Source organism: Sceloporus occidentalis, unplaced genomic scaffold (genome assembly GCF_023333645.1).
Source record: "Sceloporus occidentalis isolate IW3139 unplaced genomic scaffold, rSceOcc1.0.p SCAF_257, whole genome shotgun sequence".
Lineage (NCBI taxonomy): Eukaryota > Metazoa > Chordata > Lepidosauria > Squamata > Phrynosomatidae > Sceloporus > Sceloporus occidentalis.
Genome location: NW_028317237.1, coordinates 763587 through 785382, shown reverse-complemented (window position 1 = coordinate 785382; position 21796 = coordinate 763587). Strand labels below are relative to the sequence as shown.

The following is a 21796-nucleotide window of genomic DNA, read 5'->3' as shown; positions in this document are numbered from 1 at the left end:
TAATCCAAATTCTGGGCCGGAAAGAGAGCCCTCTGGCGAGATGGGACGACTGCTTCCACCAATTCAACTGGGAGAGAACCTGACCACTTATAGTGAAGGGCGTTTCCAGATCCTCTTCTTGCCTGGACCAGTTCGAGAGAATCTGCCATTGCAAGAGACGAAGCTGACACCTTGCCCAAGGAACCGCCGGGATGGCAGCGGTAAGAAGACCCAGAACGCTCATAGCCTTCCTGACAGAGCAAGTCGGACTTCTTTGCAGCGACGAGATCTCTAGCTTTATTTTGAGGCGCTTGGAACGCGGGAGATAAACGCAAAGGGACATTGAGTCCACCAAAAACCCCAGAAAAAGAGTCCTGGAAGCGGGAATGAGACAAGATTTTTGCTTGTTGATTAACCAGCCGTGGTGTTCTAGGAACTTCATAGTCGCGGAAAGGTCTAACAAAAGTTTCTCCCGGGAGGCAGCCATGATCAGCCAATCGTCCAGGTAAGGAATGATCGAAATATCTTGTTCTCTGAGGTGAGCTGTCAAAGGACAAAGGATCTTTGTGAAAACCCTTGGGGCTGATGCCAGACCGAATGGAAGGGCCTTGAATTGGAAATGATGCACTCTGTGATTGACGTGCAAAGCAAACCTCAGAAACTTCCTGGACGCCTCGGCTATCGGTACATGAAGATAAGCGTCTTTCAGGTCTAAGGTGACCATCAAATCTCCCTCCTTTAGAACCTGGGTGACTGAGGTGATACTCTCCATCCGGAAATGCTGGTAGGGGATACAGCAGTTTACCGACTTTAGATCCAGGACCGGACGCAGGGAGCCATCCGGCTTTGGTACCAGAAACAACCGGGAATAGACTCCTTGGAATCTTTGGTGAACAGGAACCTTCTCTATCACAGCTTTTCCCAGAAGCTTCATGCTTTCGGAAAAAAGTGTCCAGTTTTTTCTTACCAAGGGGCAGGACGAAATGAGGAACTGGCGAACCAGAGGCCGAATGAACTCTATCCTGTAACCCTCCGAAATAATCTGATGAATCCACGGATTTTGCGTGATCTGTTCCCAGGATAGGCTGAAGTGTCGCAGGCGTCCTCCCACCTTGCAGTCAGAACTTTCTTTTATCCTGCTTTTTCGGCCGATCTTGGAATTTCTTATCTCCAAATGGCCCACGAAAATTCTGAGATCTAGAGGATTGGAAAACGGGTCTCGGGTTCCTATAAGGATATCTGCGGTTCCACCTTGGCCTTCTATCCTGAGGCAAAGCCCTTTTTGTATCCGAAATCTGCTTAAGATCTTCCAACGGAGCACCAAACAGCCTCTTACTCTCTAAAGGTAAGTGCAGATTTAGAAGCGGAATCAGCCGTCCAGGACCGTAACCAAAGGGCTCTGCGTGACACAGACGCCAATGCCATGTTCTTGGCTGAGAGCTTAAGGGATTCCTGAGCCGAATCCACAAAAAAATTGTTGGAAAGCTTTAAGTTCTTAAACAGTCTATTAATCTCAGAATCAGAATCATCCGCAAGACGATCTTGCAAAAGTTGAAGCCACATGTGCTGTGCCCTAGCCACTGCAGCACTAGACACCGCCACCTTACATTGAGCTCCTGCCGCCTGGAAAACACGCCTGCATGAAGTCTCCGCTCTCCTGTCCATAGGGTCTTTGAGCCCGGACACTTCACCAATAGGGAGAGTAGTCTTTTTGGAGAGCTGGGCCACTTGTACGTCCACTTTGGGGGGATCCTCCCAGGAATATTCCCCTTGAAGCCTGAACTGCTTAAAGTGTTTAGAAATGAAAGCTCTTTTTCCAGGGTGCTTCCATTCCCTGGCGATAAGGTCATCCACCTTAGGGAGTACAGGAAAGCCTTTAACTTTCCCCACATCATCTATTAGGAGCATACGAGTCACCTCCTTGGTGAACTTACGGAGTTCCTGGGAGGGGAAAACCATCTCTTCCTCCGAACTATCACTTGATGAACTAGAGGACCGGGAGATCTCACCCGAGGAAAGGTCTGATTGAGAGAAAGACCTGGCTCTCTTGCGCTTGTGCCTGGAATCCAACTTGACTTTCTCCTGAGAATGAGCTGCCGAAAACTGAAATGCCTCAAAAGTTTGAGCCAAATTTTCCTGGAACCACCCAAGGAAAGATTGGAGGTCTTTGCGCTTCTCAGAAGCAAGCTGTTCAGCAGAGCAGGCGTTGCACACTTTTTTCCTGCAGCCGTCAGGTAGTGGAGTAGCACACTCAGCACATGACAAATGCTTAGCTTTGGCAGTGGCCTTTTTGAGAGCAGAAGCAGGTCTTTTATCCTTATCTGGATTCTCTGATGGTAACGGACTAGACATCTGATGAAAAGACAAAATGCGTATTAAAAAAATATATTTTTTTTTATTTTCTTTTTATAGGAGGGAAGAGGATAGGAAAGAGCCAAGAAAGAAAATATCTTACCTTAACCTCCTCTGAACCGTGTGGGGGGGCTGGTGACACGGCTGCACTGTACTGACGAAAGCTACAGCAGTCAGACAGGCAAAGCACTTTAAATGCAATTTAAAATTGCCGCCCTCCGGAAGATCCGATTCGCGCATGCTCAGTAGCGCGATCAGATCTTCAGTGGAACGCAACGACACCCGGGCGTGCGTTCCACCAGACTGCGCATGCTCCCACTTCCTTGAACAGAAAAGGAAGAAACAGATACATCCTCCGTAACGCGGACCGCTACGGAGGGAAAACTTCTCTCTGCTCACCACCCGGGGAGCAATCGGAGGCAACGAAGACCCCCAGGCAGCAACCCGTGCGCCTCACCAGCCGCAGAGATGCCGAACTCCTGTCCGGACAGACGATCCATCCTGTCTGTCCCTGAAAGGGACAAGAAAAGAACTGTCTACCTCCGGTTCGGCCCCGGTTTTTATGGGTAAGGAGGAGGGGCTCCGGGGCATTTGTGTTTTTTGATCTTTTAGATTCATCTTGTCCCTAGTAAAGAACAATACCCAATCGTACTGCCACTGTATGCCAGGAAAAAAATTACTACCATAAAGTTTGACAAAGGCTGATGGTAGAATTAGTGCTTGGAAAGGGTTAAAATACTAGCATTTGGAATACCCTGGGCTGTCTAGTTTTCAAAAATATGACTTGATGGGGTAAATTGTATTGGCCGGCTTCAAAGATACCCGAAATGGCACATGGGGGGAAGAATTACCAGATTTGGAAAAAATGGCTTTGAAATAGCAAAACGCTACCTGTACTTTTTGCCCCATAATGTGTAGAAAAAAGCAAAAAAAAATAAAAATAAAACATTGGGTATTTCGAAACTCAGGACAAATAGAATCTATTTAGCAGGTTTTTTCATTACCTTTTATAGATGAGTAAAAGATTTTTCAACTAAAAGTTAGAAAGTCATTTTTTTTCTAAATTTTTCATATTTTATACTTTTTTTAATATTAAATAATATGATACAATCAAAACAATGTCATCTAAAGAAAGCCCTTCTTGTCCTGAAAAAAAACAATATCTAATGTGTGTGGGTTCAGTAAACGGGAAAGAAGAAAATTACAACTAAACACGAGCAGCGCAGAAATGTTAAGACGGCCATTGTCACGAAGGGTACAAAAAGTAAACTCAGCCTTTGTCACGAAGGGGTTAAACAGAAACCGTTTAGAGGTTGCTCACTTACCTTCTCCTCCAGCATTGTTTAAAAAGTCTGGCGTTCAAGTTTTGGCTTGCCGGTGTTTTAACCCTTTCGATGCTGCACGGCACCATGCCTGCAGTAGAAGCTCTACCCACATGAGAGCTGCCGGGTCAAGCTGCCAAGTCACGTTGCCTACCCACCGGGGTAGCGTAAGTGACCGGCTCAACACAGTACCCCGCCAGGGGTCCTGGAAAACAAAAAAAACCCCAAAAACTCGGAACTTTGTCTCACAGTTCCTTCCTGAGAGGCAGGAAACTAAACTGGGGATTTGGGGAGGTTCTGTATTGTTTTTTTTTTTTTTTCTTTTTATAGGTTCCCTGCCATTCCTAAGGGGCGGAGACTATCTCTCCTTAGTGCTACCTGGAATGGAAAGGGGAAAAAACCAAAACGGGGAGACTAGTCCTCCCTACCTATTGTAGGGCAGGGAAAAAAAGCAAAACACTGGGGCTACCTAGGAGGGGCTTTTAAGTGTTTGAGTCCTGCCCTCCGGTACGGAGGAGTCTACCTGCAGTGTTTGGAAGGGTTGCCAGGAAAAAGTCTTCTCTCTAAAGAGAAGATGGCAGCACGGCTTAGGTTTACAAAGTTGCATCTGAACAAACCACAAGACTTCTGGAACAATGCCCTTTGGACAGACGAGACCAAAGCGGAGATGTTTGGCCATAATGTCGCACTGTGCATTTGGCACAAACCAAACACAGCATATCGGCACAAACACTTCATACCAACTGGCAAGCACGGTGGTGAAGGGGTGATGATTTGGGCTGGTTTTGCATCCACAGGACCTGGGAATCCTGCATCCATTGAGTGGACCATGAACTTCTTTTGTATACCAAAATATTCTGGAGTCAAAACATGAGGCCATCTGTCAGACAGCTAAAGCTTGGCTTAAATTGGGTCAGGCAACAGGACAATAATCCCAAACACTAGCGAATTATGGTGTTGCAAAGGCCCAGTCAAAGCCAAGACCTCAGCCTGATTGAAATACTCCATTGGGACCTTAAGAGAGCTGTGCATAAACAAATGGCCGCAAACCCCAATTAACTGAAGCAACCTTGCAAAGAAGAGTGGGACAAAATCCCTCCACAACAATGTAAGACACTGATAGAGTAATGCAGACAATTTGAACAATTTAAAGATTAATAGAACTATAAAAATTGCTTTATTAATTATTGCAAGTACATTGAAGCTTAACAACTACATATCGTTTGTGTTTTAGCTTCCATGCAAATCAGGCTGCAATATTTAAGCTTTAAAATTTTAGATTTTAGCCTGCAAGTAATAGCCTCAAACAAACATGATTAGAAATAACTAAATTATATGAAAAAAACAAATATAAAAAAAAAAAAAAAAAAGGTTTTAAAAGGCTTACATTTTGCAGACACAAATACTCTATTCCCAAGATTTGCTACCCTTATGTGGCTCAAATATTAACCGCATAGTCTACCAGCTTTCTTGCATATAGGATTCAGTTTCCTAGCATATTTAAGCTGCTAGATTGTATCAAAATATAATATTGAAAAACAATGCACAGAAAAACACATTTTAATATATGGGTTATATGCTTTCCATGGCTTTAAATTCACTAAGCGCCTGAACTGGATTCACGTGTTTCTTCTGGGATGCACGTTTTATTTTAGTTTGGGTTTCATCTTGTTTCTCCCTTTTGACAAGAGGCTTTTTCTCTGGAGCCTTCATTTTCCATGAAACTGCTGGAAGATTCAATGATGCCATTCCTTGTGATTTCTGATATTTCGTAGAAGCTACATACGAAGCTTTAACGGTTTGGACCACAGCATTCATTAAGTTTTTGGCAGCTTGGATCAGGGACATGGCACTGTCGACCTAGTACGTTTTAAAGAAAACCATGTTTAAAATACTGTTACACATTACACATACTGTAATTACTAAATAAAGCTGAACACGAATGCAACAAAGATACAAAAATTGCACCGGTAAGACTCAGTAAAATAAATGTACATATATTCTTGGTATCCATGCAGCAAAAGCTAATGTCTTCAGAGGGGCTTAATGTAGATCTCCCCTTTATTACTGGATCAGGAAAAAAAATTTGTGATATTTATAAATTCAGTTACTACACAGAGATATCTAGAGGAGGATATTATATAACAATTGGTGCTGGTGTTTAGGCAGGAGACTGGGTCTGTTATTGATTGTATGTGTTGCATTGGTTTAGAGATTTTAAGTACAATAAAAAAAAAAAATTTAAATTAATGGGAATCTTTTCTCAGCTCCTTATCCTGCCTTGGTGTAAGTAACAGCTTGGTCTTAATTACCCAGCTGGGCACTTGAGTCTATTTATTCAATTGAGATTGACAGGAGACTTGCGATTTCAAATCCTTGATTTCACTATACATTACGAAGACCAAACCCCAGTACGCTTCTGTTGTGTGTATTATAAATAAGAATAATGAGCAAACAAAATAAAGTTGGTTAAATGGCAGTTAAAATGTCATGGAGTAATTATGGGAAACATTGATTGGTTGTGCCTAAAGCTGTGCATTCTGTTTTCAAATACTAAGACCTCTGAGTAGAAACATCCAAATCCCAGATAAGGGACTTCTACTTCCTTTTAAGTCCTTGTTAGATCTAATAAGTCAAGAATTTAGAACAAGTTTAGGACAAGATAACACACCTGGATCACATACATACATAGTCTGAAAACATTTACCGTCTAATAACCATTACAGTTAAATACCACAATATAATAGTGTAGAGAAGTGATGTAGAATACTTACTCCAGATACAACCAGTTCACCTCCAAGATTTTGAACTTCAGCCTTAACTTTGCTACATATGTTTAACTGATGGCAATACAAGGCAATTCGTTGTAAATAAGCCAAAAGATCTTGCTTGCAAGCAGAGTCAGGACACTAAAAACAGATATTGTTTAGTGAATGTTCAAAAATGGAAATATATCCAAGTTTAATTAAAAACAGTTGGTTTTAATTAAGAGTTTAGAAGCAATGTAACTCACATGGTCCGCAATAGTGCGCCCCAACTTATCCATTCTTGATCCAGCTTCTGCTATTTTCTTGGCTGCACTTATGACATCAGATGTATTTTTAAGTGGTCCTTTTCCTCTGTGGAGGAGGAATATATATAGGAATATATATATTTTTTAATGATCAAATACAATACATATATACTAGGCACATATACAGATTCTTCCTGGCCTAAACTGCTTTGTTAAGCAAGGCTGGGTATTTTAAAAAACAGACCTATTGAGTCACATTAAAAGCGCTGCGTGTTTACCAAAGGTATGTATGATAAAAGACTAGTCTTCTAATGCAGTGGGATCTCCCTCATGGCTCACACACAGAAACAGACAGCTCTCCACTCGAGGCTACCTTTTCAGATTTCTTCATGTTTTAAACTACTATAAAGAATGCAAGCGCACAAGAAAAAAAAAAAAAGCCATATTTTGGAAGCAATATTTGACCAAAACTCACCTAGTAAAATCGGTCATCTCCATCATGATCATGCACATTTGTTTTGCAAGAACAATAATATCATTTCCGCTATCATCCCATTTGGACACTTCAGCATCAAGTTTACTTTTTTCTTCTTGGAAACTAGCAACCTGCTCAGCAATTTTAGCCTTTTGTTCTTGTGGAAGTTGAGCCATGATTGCCTAAGACAACACAAATGTAAAAATAAAACGGTAATTTCCCAGTTAAGCAGTATAACTCTCTTAAAGGGATACATTATACATATGCACTTCATGGCCACCTTCAAACAAATGTTTTTCTTCAATTGCAAACATCCCTATGCCAAAAGCTTCCGTTAGGAATGTGCCCTACATCATCCGACTAAGCGCCAGGAGATTACATCACTACATTCTGTCGCAAAAGATTATGAACAAGCATAGATGATACTATGGCACATGCCTCTGTAGTGTAGATTTGCATGTTACAAAGGAGACCACTGATCTCTCCAACTCTAAGAAGCATTCTACTGAGGACCTCCATCAAGTCACATGGTTACGCAGAACTGGAGTTACCAACACTAACCCTAATTAGTCACTGGCTATAAAGCAACCAAATTGTGAAATACCATAGTGGCACAAGAAAGCTTAATTAATGCGCTTTCCATAGGAAACATACAAACAAGTATATCCATTAGGAATATTACATTTAACCCTATATACCATTAAATCCATGGTATATAGTACACTCCTGCAAAACAAAATAAAAATTTATATATATATATATATATATATATATATATATATATATATATATATATATATATATATATATATATATATATGCGCACACAGTTGAACAGGAGACCTTAGGGGAACTTAATTGGAAATAAGAAGGGGGGTACTCACTCTTGCACTTTGACCAGCAATTAGTTGATCATCCTCTGTCTGGACACTCGTACGGCTCCTGACATCAAAGTCTTCAGTTTCAAAGTCGGAATCATCCAACTCTTCAGGAGTCTTACATTTTAACATAAATAAAAAAAGTTAATCTGGCCACCAGTGACACAAAGTACAAGGAAGTACATAAACATACATTTCATGAGGTTAGAAACCACCCTGCCTCTTTTTTTTTTTTTTTTTAAACATTTGGATTAAAAAAAAAATATATATATATTTTATATTAAAGTTCGTTGGGTCACCTGAAACATTTAAATTTGACAAAAATAGAAGAAATTGTGATGAGGGCAAATTTGTTTTCACAGCGCTGTACTTTGCAGTAGAAAATGTATAGAATAGTATCACAACAACTCATTTAGCTAAGTGGTCGTCGTTACACTCCATTTCTTTGTACGAGAATCCGCAATATTTCCAGTTTGCAACTAAACAGTTTCATAAAAAGCACAGATAAAGTTATCAGTGTAACCTACTCTTATCATCAGTACAGCTTTTCTGATGTCCCGGATCCCATCATACACTAATCTAGATGCATCAATAAATTCATTTTCATCCATTGGCTGATTGGTATCCCCACTGAGTGCTTCAACAGCAGCTTCAACTTGCTCTGTGAACCGTGGCATGACTAAAAACAAAGTTGGTTAAAAAAAAACAAAAAAAAAACACAACACTATATTAATTATGTCACACCTAGAATGATCAACCATGAAGAAGCTAGCACGTTTTGTTTGCATGGATATTTTATGTACCCAGCCAACGTTATCACTCAATTGCCATAGCATAAAAAGGGGGGGGGGGGGGGGGGGGGCACGACCCACAGTCTCTCCATTTAAGTTACACTAGGCAGGACTGAGCTAGACCATTATTATACCAGTCTTCACCTGTGCTCAGTTAGTGGAAGTGGCTGACATGACCTCCTTTGCGAGCTAAAGGAAAAAAAAAACCAAAAAAAAAACAAAACCTGGCACTGTGCTTCACAATACAGCTAATGCAGTTGGGATAACTACTACTGAAGAAAACCAACCATGTGTCCGCAGAACATTTGAAACAAGTGGCCATTAGAATAGCTCAAGTGCAGGGTCACTCAAAATTCACTTTAATGGTAAACTTAAATTGAAATATTTCAAACAGCTCTATGAAAGGAGCAAAATCATTAAAGATGCAGTTTCTGAAGTGTACATCTGTGCCAAAATATACTGATATATAGATCCACAATTGGTGCTTTGCCACTTAAAACATTTAGTGATTAGCCAAAAAGTAGTAAAGACTACTTACCAGTGTTGGACAGCAGCTTGGTAGCTTCTAAAACCTTTTCTGTGTACACACCAGGTTCATAATTATCCATTTCTGAAGTGACAACATGGATAACTCTTGCAGCTCGACCTCGAATTGCACCAGCTGTTCTATCAAGCCCGTCTACATCCTTCTCCTGAAGAGCTATGACACATTTGTTGACATCTTCCAAAATATGATTCTCTGCGAAAACAATGTGAGCGCATTATGTTGCCTGCTGATAGGACAGACACAATGTGTAAGTTCAGAAGGTAGACAAGGCCCTTTTCGCACCGCATGCTCTGATCTATAGCAACATCAAGCTTTTATTTAGTGTACATAACTAAACATTTTTACTTTCTGATCCATTCAAGGGGGGGGGGGGGGTCCCTATGGAAAAAACTGTCAAGCATGCAATAGACATGCATTACAACAGAATCTAAGTACGCATTTATACAGTGATGTATACTTCAATCTGAGCATCTGTGAGTTGTCATAGGTAGTTATTCTATTTTGAGCGATTCTCCTTAAGCACCACACAGAGCTGCCTCATAATGCTAACAAAGGCATGCTTAACTGAAGAGACTTCATATCTATCCGGGCGATTGAGAGTGGCATTTTATGGTTTACCAGAACACTATACAACAGCGGCAGAATAAACACAACTAATACTCAGCTCAGTCTGAAATTTTGTGATAGGTAGAGTAGAATTCCTACTTCATGAGAAGGTACCTGAAACAGCAAGGAAGTCATCAATTGAAGTAATGTCATCTACAGCATCTGTTAATACACGAACTTGTCGTTCCCATTGCTCCTTGAAGAGATCCATGGTGTCCTGGGCAACCTTACTATTGGGCTTGGCAGCCAATGCCAAAGCTGCATTAATCACCTTTATCCATGGAAAGTTGAGAAAAATTAAAACCCAAAAAGAGATTGTCAACCATTTAATAAAGACAAAAAAAAAACCCCAAAACAATTATAATGTATGTATGTATGTATGTATGTATGTATGTTACATACATTACATAAAAACACACACCTAGGCATATATAGATATGGCCAACTATACACAAAACATTCAGTATTTGGTGACAGCAACACAGGTTTTGTTATTTTGACAGAAATATACTGGCCAGGGACAAAGAAGCGGAGTACATTTAAATTTCAAGGTATTTGTCAGAAAACTAATTAAGAGTAATTTTCAAAGCATGCTTATTTGGCAGTTGTAATACCTTTTTGTCATGATCACCAGATGTTTATAGACTTATAGATCAATAGCTTTTATGGTGAGATACACTGCCAAACTTACACTACAGTCAACTTCAGTAGGTTTTCCCAGGGACGGCCCTACCATGGAGCAGAGTGGGGCAATTGCTCCAGGCGGCACTTTTGAAGAGGCCGCCCCAAGCCCTTTTTATATTTTTATTTTTTTTATTTTTTTTAAAGCGGAAGAGAGACAGGGCGCCAAGTGGTTTTCGCTTATCAAGTTGTCAGTACCCGCTCGGCCCTCTAGCTCGATCTCTGTGCCGGCTTGTAATTCTGACCGTCGGAAGATGACGTCATTTCCGGCACTCAGCATTACAAGCCGGCACCGAGGCCGACGGCATTTTAAACTTCGCCCCAGGCGGCATTATGTCTTGGCCCGGCCCTGCATTTTCCCCCCTTTTGTCTAGTATCTTTCTGATCTCTTGGAGAACATATATTGACCGATGTTTGTTTATTAATAGAAGCTGGAACCACAACTACTGGCTGACAACACCTCAACTACACTACACTTTAAAGAGGGCTAAGCGCCGTGATATTCTGCTGCAGGAAGAGCTTGATTGCATCATTAAACATGCGAGATGTCTTCAAAATTATATTATACATTACACAGGGCTGAGAACCCTTTTGGCTGGAGAAACCTTCCAGTGTTTGCTTTCGTAATAGAAAGAAAGTAAGGGAGTTAAAGGCGCAAACTCACCTTCAGTGATTATACTCATTTAGGCTTATTACTACAAGAGATCATGAAACAAGAGTTTCAACGACTGTAGGTTAGTTTACTGAACACATTAAAGAAACACTTATCAGATTGTCTTCCATTCAGAGGGTTCAGAAGAAAAATAAATGTACTTCACATATTCAGCAGGGAATACAGAGGGTCTAAATAACTTCTCCCAGATATAGAACCTTGACCTTGAGTGGTCTTCCCTGCACTGAACAGATTGCAATGCTTGCGATGTCCGGGATGGAAATTGGGCATTCCTTATGTAGCAGTGTACCAGCGCTTATGCCATTACAAGTTATGTCAGGAGGGAGATGTCCCTGCAAGAATGCCAGGACACACTGGTGCATCCTAGGGCGCACCTAAAGGTGTTTAGGATGGAAGACTTAAAGAACTTTATCTACCAATGCTTAAAGCTCAGCACATAAGACAAAAAACAACCTTGTGGAGCGACCTTAGACAATCTGTTTTGATTTATCCTGGATTGAGTCACTCTGAACTTGGTGCTCCAGAAGTGAGACTCAGAAACAGAGGCAAGTCACATGGAGGCACCAAGGACTTGAGGGTGAGATATACGCAGGACTGCTTGAAAGAATCACTTGATCAAATGATCCAGAGCCCATATGGTAGTGTGGACAGAGCAGTGTTACAACTCCAGATCTAGTCCACTTTGCAGAAAAATCAATAACTTGAGCTAAATATGGCGTGGTGAAGGAGAAACCCTCATCCAAAGCAAACGCCTTCCAGATCCTTTCAATAGGTCAAGGATGAGGACATCTGCAGTTGAAAGGCAAAGCGCCTTGGGCTACTAGGTGACCAGAATGAGTTCCCAACCCAGAGATTGGACAGGATTGTAATCACCAGAGGAAAACCCCTTTGTATGTTTTCCATGTCTGTCCACCACGACAACCGACGATCTGGGACCAGTCTGGGCACATCTTGAATGGTCACAAAAAACAACACTTTAGGTACTCCCAGGTGCTACTGACCCCACCTGACTAGACCGATGGCTGAGGAGAGAATCCCCAGGAAAGTGAAAATACTCTGGCTGAAACAGACCAAACCTTGTCTAATTGTTTTGCCCTGGAGATCACCTTCTCTTAGGTAGACTGAGGCAATCAGTTTTTTTCCCCAGAAAGAATTTGTTGAGTTGGAGTAAGACGACTCTTCTGGAGGTTGATGGCCCAACCAAACTTTCTCAGGATATGGATGGTAAGGTCCCTATGCCTTATTGTGTTGATGTCTGGAGACTTTGTCCAGTCAATGGAATATGGAGACCCCAGCCTTTCCGACGTATGCAACGAGAATGACCAGTATCTCGGTGAATGTTCTCAGGGCTGTGCTTAACCTGAACGGTAGGCACAATTGACAAGATGCTGAAATCACGAATCTTTGAAACACGAATCTCAAGGGCTATAGGGATATAGTTGAGTGATCTTGTTTAGGGAACAGAGTTCTAGGAGGTCTCCATTTGCCCTGGGGCTTTCTTGCAACCGGAGAAGTTACCTTGCTGCCAGACGTCGCTGGATATATGTGGTAATACCCTTTTCTCCAGGTCTCTGAGTCGTTTTATTCTGGCAAAGGGTAGACTGGGGACCGTCTGAAATAGAGTTGGCAGCCTCTACATAGGACAGACTTGACCCAGGTGCCTGATGTTATGCTATATCTGTCAAAACATGTACATAGTCCCCCAATCTTGCAACTGGGTTCATCTAGGCCGGCATACCCAAAATTCTCTGAAGGATTTCCCCTGGAAGAGATCCCCTGGGTAGGAAAGTGTTTTTTCGCTGTCCGGACTGTCTTCCAAGATGGACCTCTGGAGAACTCACGTTCCGTCACGTAAGATCTTATGTCCCGAAAGCACTGATCCCGCCAAACTCTTCAGTCACCCGATGTGGTTGATCTTCTAGGAGTTCTTTCTTCAGCTACTTTTTTTTCCCCCACTGCCTTGTCGAGGTCTCTTCCAAAAAGCAGAGATCCTTGAAACAGGGAGGGGGTCTAGTTTTTGTTTCGATGCAAAAACTGCACCTCCGGGCTCCTATAGTTGAGGTCATCGCTTGGGTGGTAGCTTTAAAAATATCTACAGATACTCTGCTGAGATTCTAAAAATGTTCATAGAGTGTCAATATCCTTTGAGTTTACATACCCAAATCCTAAACAGATGTCAAGGCTGCAGCAGGGTGAAATCTAGTCCCCAGTGCCAAATAGAGCTTGGATAAGGAGGAGTCCAATCCTTTGAAGGACCCCCTTTTGACAGTTTGAGACAAAGTCACACTCGCACATCCTCCAGCATTTATACTGTAGGTGGTACATTCCATAGGCATCAGGAGATACTGGATTCAGGCATTAGGAGAGACAGTCTTACCCATGTATCAAGACAAAAACCCTTAATGTGTACTTTGGATGAAAGCTTTTCTACTTTATCTCAAGAGCACGTCTGCTTGGAGAATCTATGCTAATTGATTCTTTTCTAGGGTTACCAAATGGCAGAACAGTACCGAATGCTGAATACCTGGCAGCAGGTGAAGAGTAGATTTGGCAGAAAGGATGGAAGCCTCTCTGGATCAGGCATGGAAATGTCCACATGTGTTTAAGACACCATAGACCCGATTCTCTTCTGCTGAAGCAGCCTTTTTAAGGAAGATCCTCTAAAAGGACTGTGCTCCCTGAACATATCTTTTATCTAAATGTGGCCAAGAAGGACAACAGATAGAATTCCGGTCATTGTGAATGTCTCTTCTTCCTGCATCTCTTAGCAGTACATGTTCCCATGCAATACATTTTTGTTTTGCAGTACATTGCCTTTTGTTTTTTCTTTACAATTCTGACATACTGAGTTAAGTATCCATAGGATTTTCTTCCTACCAGACTTGGAAGCATATTACAGAGATAGACAGACACTGAGTAGGATCCAGGAACACATTTCATATAATGCCACGGCAAGCATATGTAAAGGGCTGTACTGCCCATGTGGCATGCAAAAACTCAAAGTAGTGACTCAGACACCCTGTTTTACATCGCACATACCAGCACTGAAAAACTTCTTACCTGGGAGAAGGGTTACACAAGACTCAGGTTGTCTTGTTCACCCCCCCCACCCCCCCTTAAAAAAAGAAAAAAAAAAAAAAAAAAAAAAAAAAAGAGTATGAGCCAACATGAGACTCCATGCAGCCACCTTTTTTATATACATGTTTACAGAATATATATGTGTGTGTGTGTGTGTGTGTGTGAGAGATATCCAACACATCGAAATATGGTTTCGCAAAACCAAGATTGCATTCTGTGCAGAAATCATTAACTTGTGGTTTATAGAATACCTGAGGGCACATTGTTTCAAGCTGACTGGCTGACATGCGAACAAGTTTAACGCCTTCTTCATTATTTGATATTGAACATGCCAAATTTGCCACCTGCAAGAACAAACAGCTATTCAGAAACTCAGTCAGTTCTGCAATATACACACACATGCATCTACATAAGGGGGGGGGGGGGGGAGAGAGTGCTGTAAAAGCTATACGCATTAAGTTACATCAAAAGGACCAGCTTAATGAAACAGAAACATAGCTCCACCAAGTGAAAAAGTCTGGCACAATGTGTGCTTAGATTAATGAGTAATTTGGTAGTCAGCAATATACTGCCAACAAGTGTCAGACTCATAAGCAAAGAATTGTTTTTACCTCAATTAATTTATTTGCATGTTCACGAAATACTTGTGCATACTCTTTCACTTCTTTCTCGTTTCCATTCTTTGCAGCTTCAATCAAGACAAGCAAGGGGACATTCGTCTCCAGAAAGGAATCCGAGACATGGTCCATGACAGCTTTACGTAACTAGGAAAACAATTTGTTTTTAATTGAAAAACGTAAATTTAAAAGTAAATATTTGGTTCAAACAAGTCTTCAAAAGTAGTATCAGTGTTGTCTAGTAACACAAGAAGCGTAGCCATGCTTGACACCTTTGTGACTAGGTAACCCACAAGAGGGGTAAATCACATGTGGTCCCTACAGAGACTGCATATACCCTCTAAGAACACCCACTTTACTTTAGGGAGAAGCAGCAGCTCCCCACTTGCTCAAATCAGTGTTGAGAATCACCAAACCACAGAGCAACACTCCATGCTTTAAACTCAGTGGGAGCTCTTTCCATGCATACATGTGAAAATCTCAAACACTTCCCTCCCCAACAACATTTGTGGGACTAGCACTGGATCCAACTGGCAGTAAGTATAGAACGTACCTAGAGATTTGTTACATTGAACACATCTACAGAATCTGACCAACATGCATTTCCAAGGGGATCATGGCAGCTGAGGCAGCACTCAGCTATCGTTTGCAGTAAGGAGCACCCGATTGCTGAAATGTCCCTTTGAGTGTAATCAGCGATCACAAAGGAGACCGCATACAGCGCACAATTAAAGCCTTCCCTTCAGATTTTTATTTTGCTGAATGATCAGGTGTGCACTAAACAATGGCTCAAAGTACTATAAGGGTGCATACTATAGGCACATTTGGCTAGTAGAATAGACCAACAGCTAGACCACATTTCAATGGCTCAACTGCAGATGCCTAAAAGCAAGACGCATAAACTAGAGAATGAAAGAAAAAAAAAAAAAAAAAAAAAAACCTGTCTGCGCAAGTCCCTTGTTTTCCTTGTCATTTTATCAATTGCAGAGTTTAAAGCATCGCTCCTTTCTTTACGTCCAGTCTGAGAAAAAGATAAAAAGTTATTAAAACCATGTGCAATAGTTTGTAACAGAAGATAATTTTTATGAGACCACAAAGGGGTGTGTCACACTTCTGAATAGCAAGTGTCAAAACAAGAAAATGGCCAGAATTTTCTTAATCCAGTGTTAACATAGCATATTACAATAAAAATATATATATTGTTTACATTTCCCATGTATTCCGAAAGAAGATCTTGCAAAGCTTGTCGCACGGAATTGCATTCAGCAACTATTCGCTCCCGACGGTCATCACGTGTACAGGATGAATCTGCCATCAGAGCTGCTCCGCTAATTATGCTCTCTAAACGTTCTTCTAGAGACGGTCTAAATCTTTCTTCGGTGAAGCCAAGAGGATCCACGATAATTTGTTTCTGGTTTTAGAATTACAATAAAAACATTTTTGAAAAAAAAAAATTTGTTTTAGAATCACATGTAGAATATGAAAGCATTAAGACAATATCTTTGTAACAGAATGTTTGCACAAAACCCCTCAAACCTAGTGTGCCAAGACATTTCACAAATCATAATAGTATGTGTAGAATAGCGATCTTGATCAATGTAAATATAAGGACCTTTCTTGCTATTACACTTGGTTATACTGAGAGGACACTAATGATGCTGAAGAGATGAAATTTTTTATAAAATAAAGTTTTACCTATTGCCATCGCTAAATTTCATCTGATGCTTCATTTGCACAATATTGATAGCAAGTTGTCTCACATTCACTACAGTGAACCACAGACAGGAGAGAGTGCTGAGTGTCATCATCGTATAATAAGACGCTCCTACATCCTTTACATTTTTATAGTGATACCCAATGTTCACTATTGATTTGGAGGGTTACTTTTCTCCAATATTTAGAATACCCAAGATCTCTAGCACATTTTACAAGCTATGTTTTTCTTTCTCCCAGTTAAGAAACCGTTAACGGAGTCACCTTTTGTCAGATATAAGCTTGAGACTTGTTATTCTGACGGTTCCCTTTTAATTAGGTACAACTGCATAAATTCTGGTACTATAGTACATACATATTGAAACTCTCCCAACAAATACTCACATCGAAATTGTTCAAAGCAACAGCTAGCTCTCCACCTCCTTGCTGTTGCCCGGTTTCCTCAGATGAGGAGGCTTGAGCAGCATTCGAGATGCCATTGACAGCTTGCTGAAGTTGTTTGTAAATCAAGTCCCTATTGGCTTTGTAAGCTGCCACATCAGGATGCTGCAAACATGCCTGTGAAGCGGTGTACAGTATTGGGATGTTCTTCTGTAGAATACCACGGGCTGCAGCCATCTGATCCCTGTGGCCCACATCTTTTAGTTCCTAGAACAGTAGACACACTTAAGGGCGTTAAGAGTTTGATATTTGTTCTTCCCTATGTATACACTCTATAGGACAGGCTAGTCAAGCAATTTTAACCTGCCCGACATACAGAGTATGGCAAAGAATGATTGGGTTTGATTTTAAACCGCACTACTAGAGAGAATGCCTATACAGCATTAATGCTCAAATATATAGATCTCATTAAAGGGGCAGTTTAATATACACATTCTCCTTTAGTGGTGCTGTCACAAAGTACACCGCATGTAATATGGATTATTCAAAAACCATATGTACAGGACTTACCTGTTGTCTTTTGGCAGTCATTACATTTAATTTGTCCACTTCTGCTTTTAATGCCTTATACTGTATGCCTAAATCCTGCTCAGTTCCAGCATTTCTAAGTTTTAAAATTCCATCTTCAACCTCAGAAAAGAGGGGAAAAAAATTAAACTTAGGAACATTACACACTATGAATATAACAGCTAGTAAGTTATTCCTTTTGCTTTACCACTTTCAGCTGCACAAGTAGTTTATAAACATCTGCCATGTCAGCCAAAATAAGTAGTCTTGTGACTGCCGACAAAAGCGCACGTGCAGCTCTGACCATGTTTCCACGTTTCACAGAAGAACAAGGATCATCGGCAAACTCCCCAGATGCGCTCTTCATGGATTCTCCTGTAGGGGGCATGAGTTTTATGTTAAAAGTATTCAAGAAAAGAATGGTAACTCTGGTGGAGAAAATGGATAAACAAAGATTTTACATGCAGTACAGTAGGTGGATGATCTGTATTACAGACTTAATACTGACAGAATTGTCATAAAAATTCCAAACTGGTGAAGATCCATGGCTAACAGTAAGGGGGCACTGTTCTCCTACAGATGCAATTAGTTAAACATTGTTAACCAGAGTTATATAATTTTATATAAGAGCCAAAGCATTCTTTTAAAAGAAGCCCATACAAATCATACCAGTCATGGAAAATGCCTATGTATAGGGCATCTTGCTTGAAACCTGGTCAGATCCCATCATAAAGTCAGTGAAACACTGAGTACCCAAGCAGGGCAACTTCAAAGTATGCTAGATGTCCTGGGCATCATAAAATCTTACAGGGCATTAGGTCAGGGCTTGACAAATTTGTTGTAAATCTAGGCGCCAGCTAAAAAAGTTAGGAGCCAGGAATTTTTTTTACACTAAATTGTTGGTTAGGAGTGATCTGATCATCATCAGCCCACTTACTAAACTCACAGCATTTGACCTGGAAGCACCCTGGACTTTTAGGTCAGTGCTGGTTTTATATATTTTTTTTTTTTTATTTTTATTTTTTTTTTAAACGCTTTCAATGCTGATGTTCCATTGGAGCACAGCATTGACTGATATTTAGTCCCCACAAGCTTGTGGGGACAAATGTTAACCCCTGCAATGCCACAAGTGTTATAGACAATTGTGGAATTGATGGGGTTAACGCTGCACTGTCGCTCTCATGGAGCGATCAGGCAGCAGGGGGGTGTTGGGGCTGGTCTCCACACTCATGTGGAGACCAAAGAACCCTCTCCCCCTGTCCCTGAAGCTGCCTCTGGTAGCTGGGACACAATTGCTGGTCTATAGACCAGCCATTGCAGGGGGGAGTCTCTGATGACTGCTGTAGGCTTCCATGCCTACAGGAGTCAAAGGGCTTGTGGGGGCTGGTTTTTGCTGTTGCTGGTCTGCCTGGGCTTCCAGGCAGACCACCAGCAGCAGAGCCCCTTAAAAAACGGGAATTAACCCCTAAATGCCGCGATCGCGGCATTGAAGGGGTTAACGCTGCCCTGTCGCTCTCATGGAGCGATCAGGCAGCAGGGGGATGTTGTGTCAGGTCCCCACACTTGTGTGGGGACCCAATCAACACTGAACCCCCTTTCCTGAAGCTGCCTGTGACAGCTGAAAACGCTATTGCAGGTTTTCCTGCAATCACGGTTTCAGCCTACAGGATCACTCCGTGGGAGTGATCTCAGGCTCGGGGGCGGGCTCTGAGTGGCTGTGCTGTCTGCCCAGACTCCTGGGCAGACAGCAGCAGCAGCGCCCCCCATGGTGACGCGGGGGCATTTTTTTGGGATGTAAGAGGCTGACAAACTCCTAGGCGCCAGGACAAAATTCTGAGTCGCCATGGCGACCTGGCGCCTGGGATTTGTCGAGCCCTGCATTAGGTGTTTGGGTCACACACAGGATGCGCTTTTAGAATCTTCAAAATATGCAGTTGAAGTATCAGGCAGGAGGTTGCTGCCAGGTTTTATAACCCAACTTATTAAGGGTGTCAAAGTGCTTGGGCTACAACACAAAAAAAAAAAAAAACATTCCTTCAAGAATGGGTATCTAAGGGAAGGACAAAACCAAATACAACCTACTTTAATTTCCTGTAACATCATTTTGATAAGTGACTTTACATGTGGCGACTCTACAGATTTTACATTTGTTTAGTAAGTTCTCTGTGTTTTATTCTTTTAATACCGGTTTGTATTCTCTTATCCATGCTCTTTATAGCATTTTATTTATAAAGCATAGTAGTCTCTGCTCAGATTAAATCTAAATTCTGTTCTGTCTTTGTGAGCGCTTACCTTCGAGTTAGCAGTTAGTATTGTTTTCTAATTTGTACAGTACACATTTTAGACTAATTTATGTTTTCTATATTTTGAGTAGTTCAGGAGGTTACCAAAGCCACCTTAGGCAAATGCAAAAGCTTAAATAGAAGTTCATGGTAGCAGCAAATAAAGTTACGGTGTTGTGGGATGAACAGGTTTGGGGTTAAGGGCGAGTAAGCTTGTGTTTTTCCATAAACCCTTTCACACCCAAACTAATTTCACGGTGAGAGCCAGCAGATAGCGGCTGCAGCAGGCAACCATGACAATAATCCATTAATTATGCACAACCAAAGCCATCTCATACCCTGTTTCCGAACATCATCAACTGCTGCCACAAGTTCATCTTTGAGAAACTGACTCTCCTTGGCAATCTTGTCTCCTTTATCAAGAAAATTGTGTGTTGCTTGTTCAACAGATGCGGCCAAAACATGTGCTTTCTTTGAACGACCTTTCTTCTTATTGGATGGACCTTTATTACTTGTATTAACCAAGGTTGTTACCTAAATAAAGCAATAGATGAACACGTAAAAAAAAAAAAAAAAAAAAAAAAAAAAAAAAAAGTATGGTTCGGCTACATGCTCGTTCCTTCCCAGCCAAGACCACAGGTAGAGATGTAAACCCTGGAGTCTGAATGGCACAAGAATAAGAGTCCAGGGAAGACACACAGGAATGATCCACAAAAGTTAAAGATCAGGACTAAAAAGTTGTCCCTGTCCTTACTAACTCAAGACAACTAGATCAGAATAGTGTTTCATATACCTGCGTGACTAAGGGCTCAAGCAGCCGTTCCACTGCCAATGTTCGTATTTCCAAGCTTTTTGGGTCCCATTTGAAGTTCACACTCCCTGTATTTAGTGTCATTTCTAGAATGCAGAAAAAGAAAGCTAGTTAGAAACAGAATTCCCACTGCAAAAAAAAAATAAAAAAATTATACGACACATTATAATGTAAACTGTGCACACAAATCTGAAAACCACAATTGTTAATTTATAAGACCTCCTATGCCTACTCCAGTCAGTCATTCATCCCGCATAGAACCAAATACCAGCACGTCACATTTAAAGGGAATGCCCCATGGGAAAAAAGATACATTTCCTTGATCTGTAAGCCAGGAGGATAATTGTTGAGTATGATATTTGAGACTATTCCTACCGAAACCACCACACTGGGCTCATTCTTTATGGCAAGGCCAACTAGGCAATTAACAAGTGTTAATAAGGTATCTAGCCAGAAGACAGGAGTTTTTTTTCTTCTTAGGCCAAACTCCGCCATAAATGTTAACTGGAATACAGGCCAGACCACACTATAAATATTAGTGTATTATAAAGAGCATCCATTCAATGCACCATAAATGTTCTGGGTGCCATACAATCCTACAGGGGACCAGGCACTGGGGTCATACACAGAGGGCAGCAGTGTTATATTATAAATAGGTCACCTAGTTATCAGGTAGATTGGGGACGTGATCACCACAGAGTTAACATACAAGGTACAACAGCAACCAAATATGATGTATAAAAATATCAGGCAGGAGTTTTGGTGCCAGGTTTAAGAGACACAGCTCATTAGGAGTCTTGAACAGCACCCTGGCTACATGTTCCCCTTCCCACGTAACACCAAACAGGCAGTCTCCCAGAGAGATCTCTTTAAGAAAGGGAATCAGAAAAGTAATTTCCTGCATGATACTGCCAATATGGATATTTACACAGATTATCAAATTGACTGAGATACCAAGAAAAGCCATGGTGGAGCAGAGTCTCCTTAAAAAGGTCCTGACTTTACTGATGAAGGGAAATAGGTAGCTCTT

At 41.3% G+C, this 21796-nt stretch overlaps 1 protein-coding gene across 3 annotated transcripts; it reads right to left on the bottom strand.

The window, feature by feature from the left end:
- Nucleotides 1-5225: 5225 nt before the first annotated feature.
- On the bottom strand, nt 5226-20850 carry LOC149275916 (catenin alpha-1-like). Of its 3 annotated transcripts, none has more exons than XM_089504140.1 (17): nt 20749-20850; nt 20294-20489; nt 17882-18048; nt 17677-17796; nt 17110-17373; nt 16220-16423; nt 15953-16033; nt 15007-15159; nt 14647-14739; nt 10078-10234; nt 9349-9549; nt 8547-8698; nt 8026-8136; nt 7142-7323; nt 6667-6772; nt 6424-6562; nt 5226-5485 (listed from the first exon to the last, which is right to left on the bottom strand). In XM_089504140.1, the coding sequence occupies exons 1-17, from the start codon at nt 20848-20850 to the stop codon at nt 5226-5228; spliced, it is 2688 nt and encodes an 895-aa protein (XP_089360266.1). The 3 variants fall into 3 exon arrangements, with proteins under 3 accessions (XP_089360266.1, XP_089360265.1, XP_089360267.1); XM_089504139.1 differs by having other exon boundaries at nt 5226-5513; nt 6428-6562; XM_089504141.1 differs by lacking the exon at nt 14647-14739 and having other exon boundaries at nt 5226-5513; nt 6428-6562.
- Nucleotides 20851-21796: the final 946 nt, after the last annotated feature.

Coding starts and splice junctions, on each gene's coding strand:
- LOC149275916 (XM_089504139.1), bottom strand. CDS start 20,850: ATGACACTAAATACAGGGAGTGTGAACTTCAAATGGGACCCAAAAAGC. Junction 14,740..15,006: donor ATGCAAATAAATTAATTGAG/GTAAAAACAATT, acceptor TTGTTCTTGCAG/GTGGCAAATTTGGCATGTTC. Junction 10,235..14,646: donor TTGAAACAATGTGCCCTCAG/GTATTCTATAAA, acceptor CCATGGATAAAG/GTGATTAATGCAGCTTTGGC.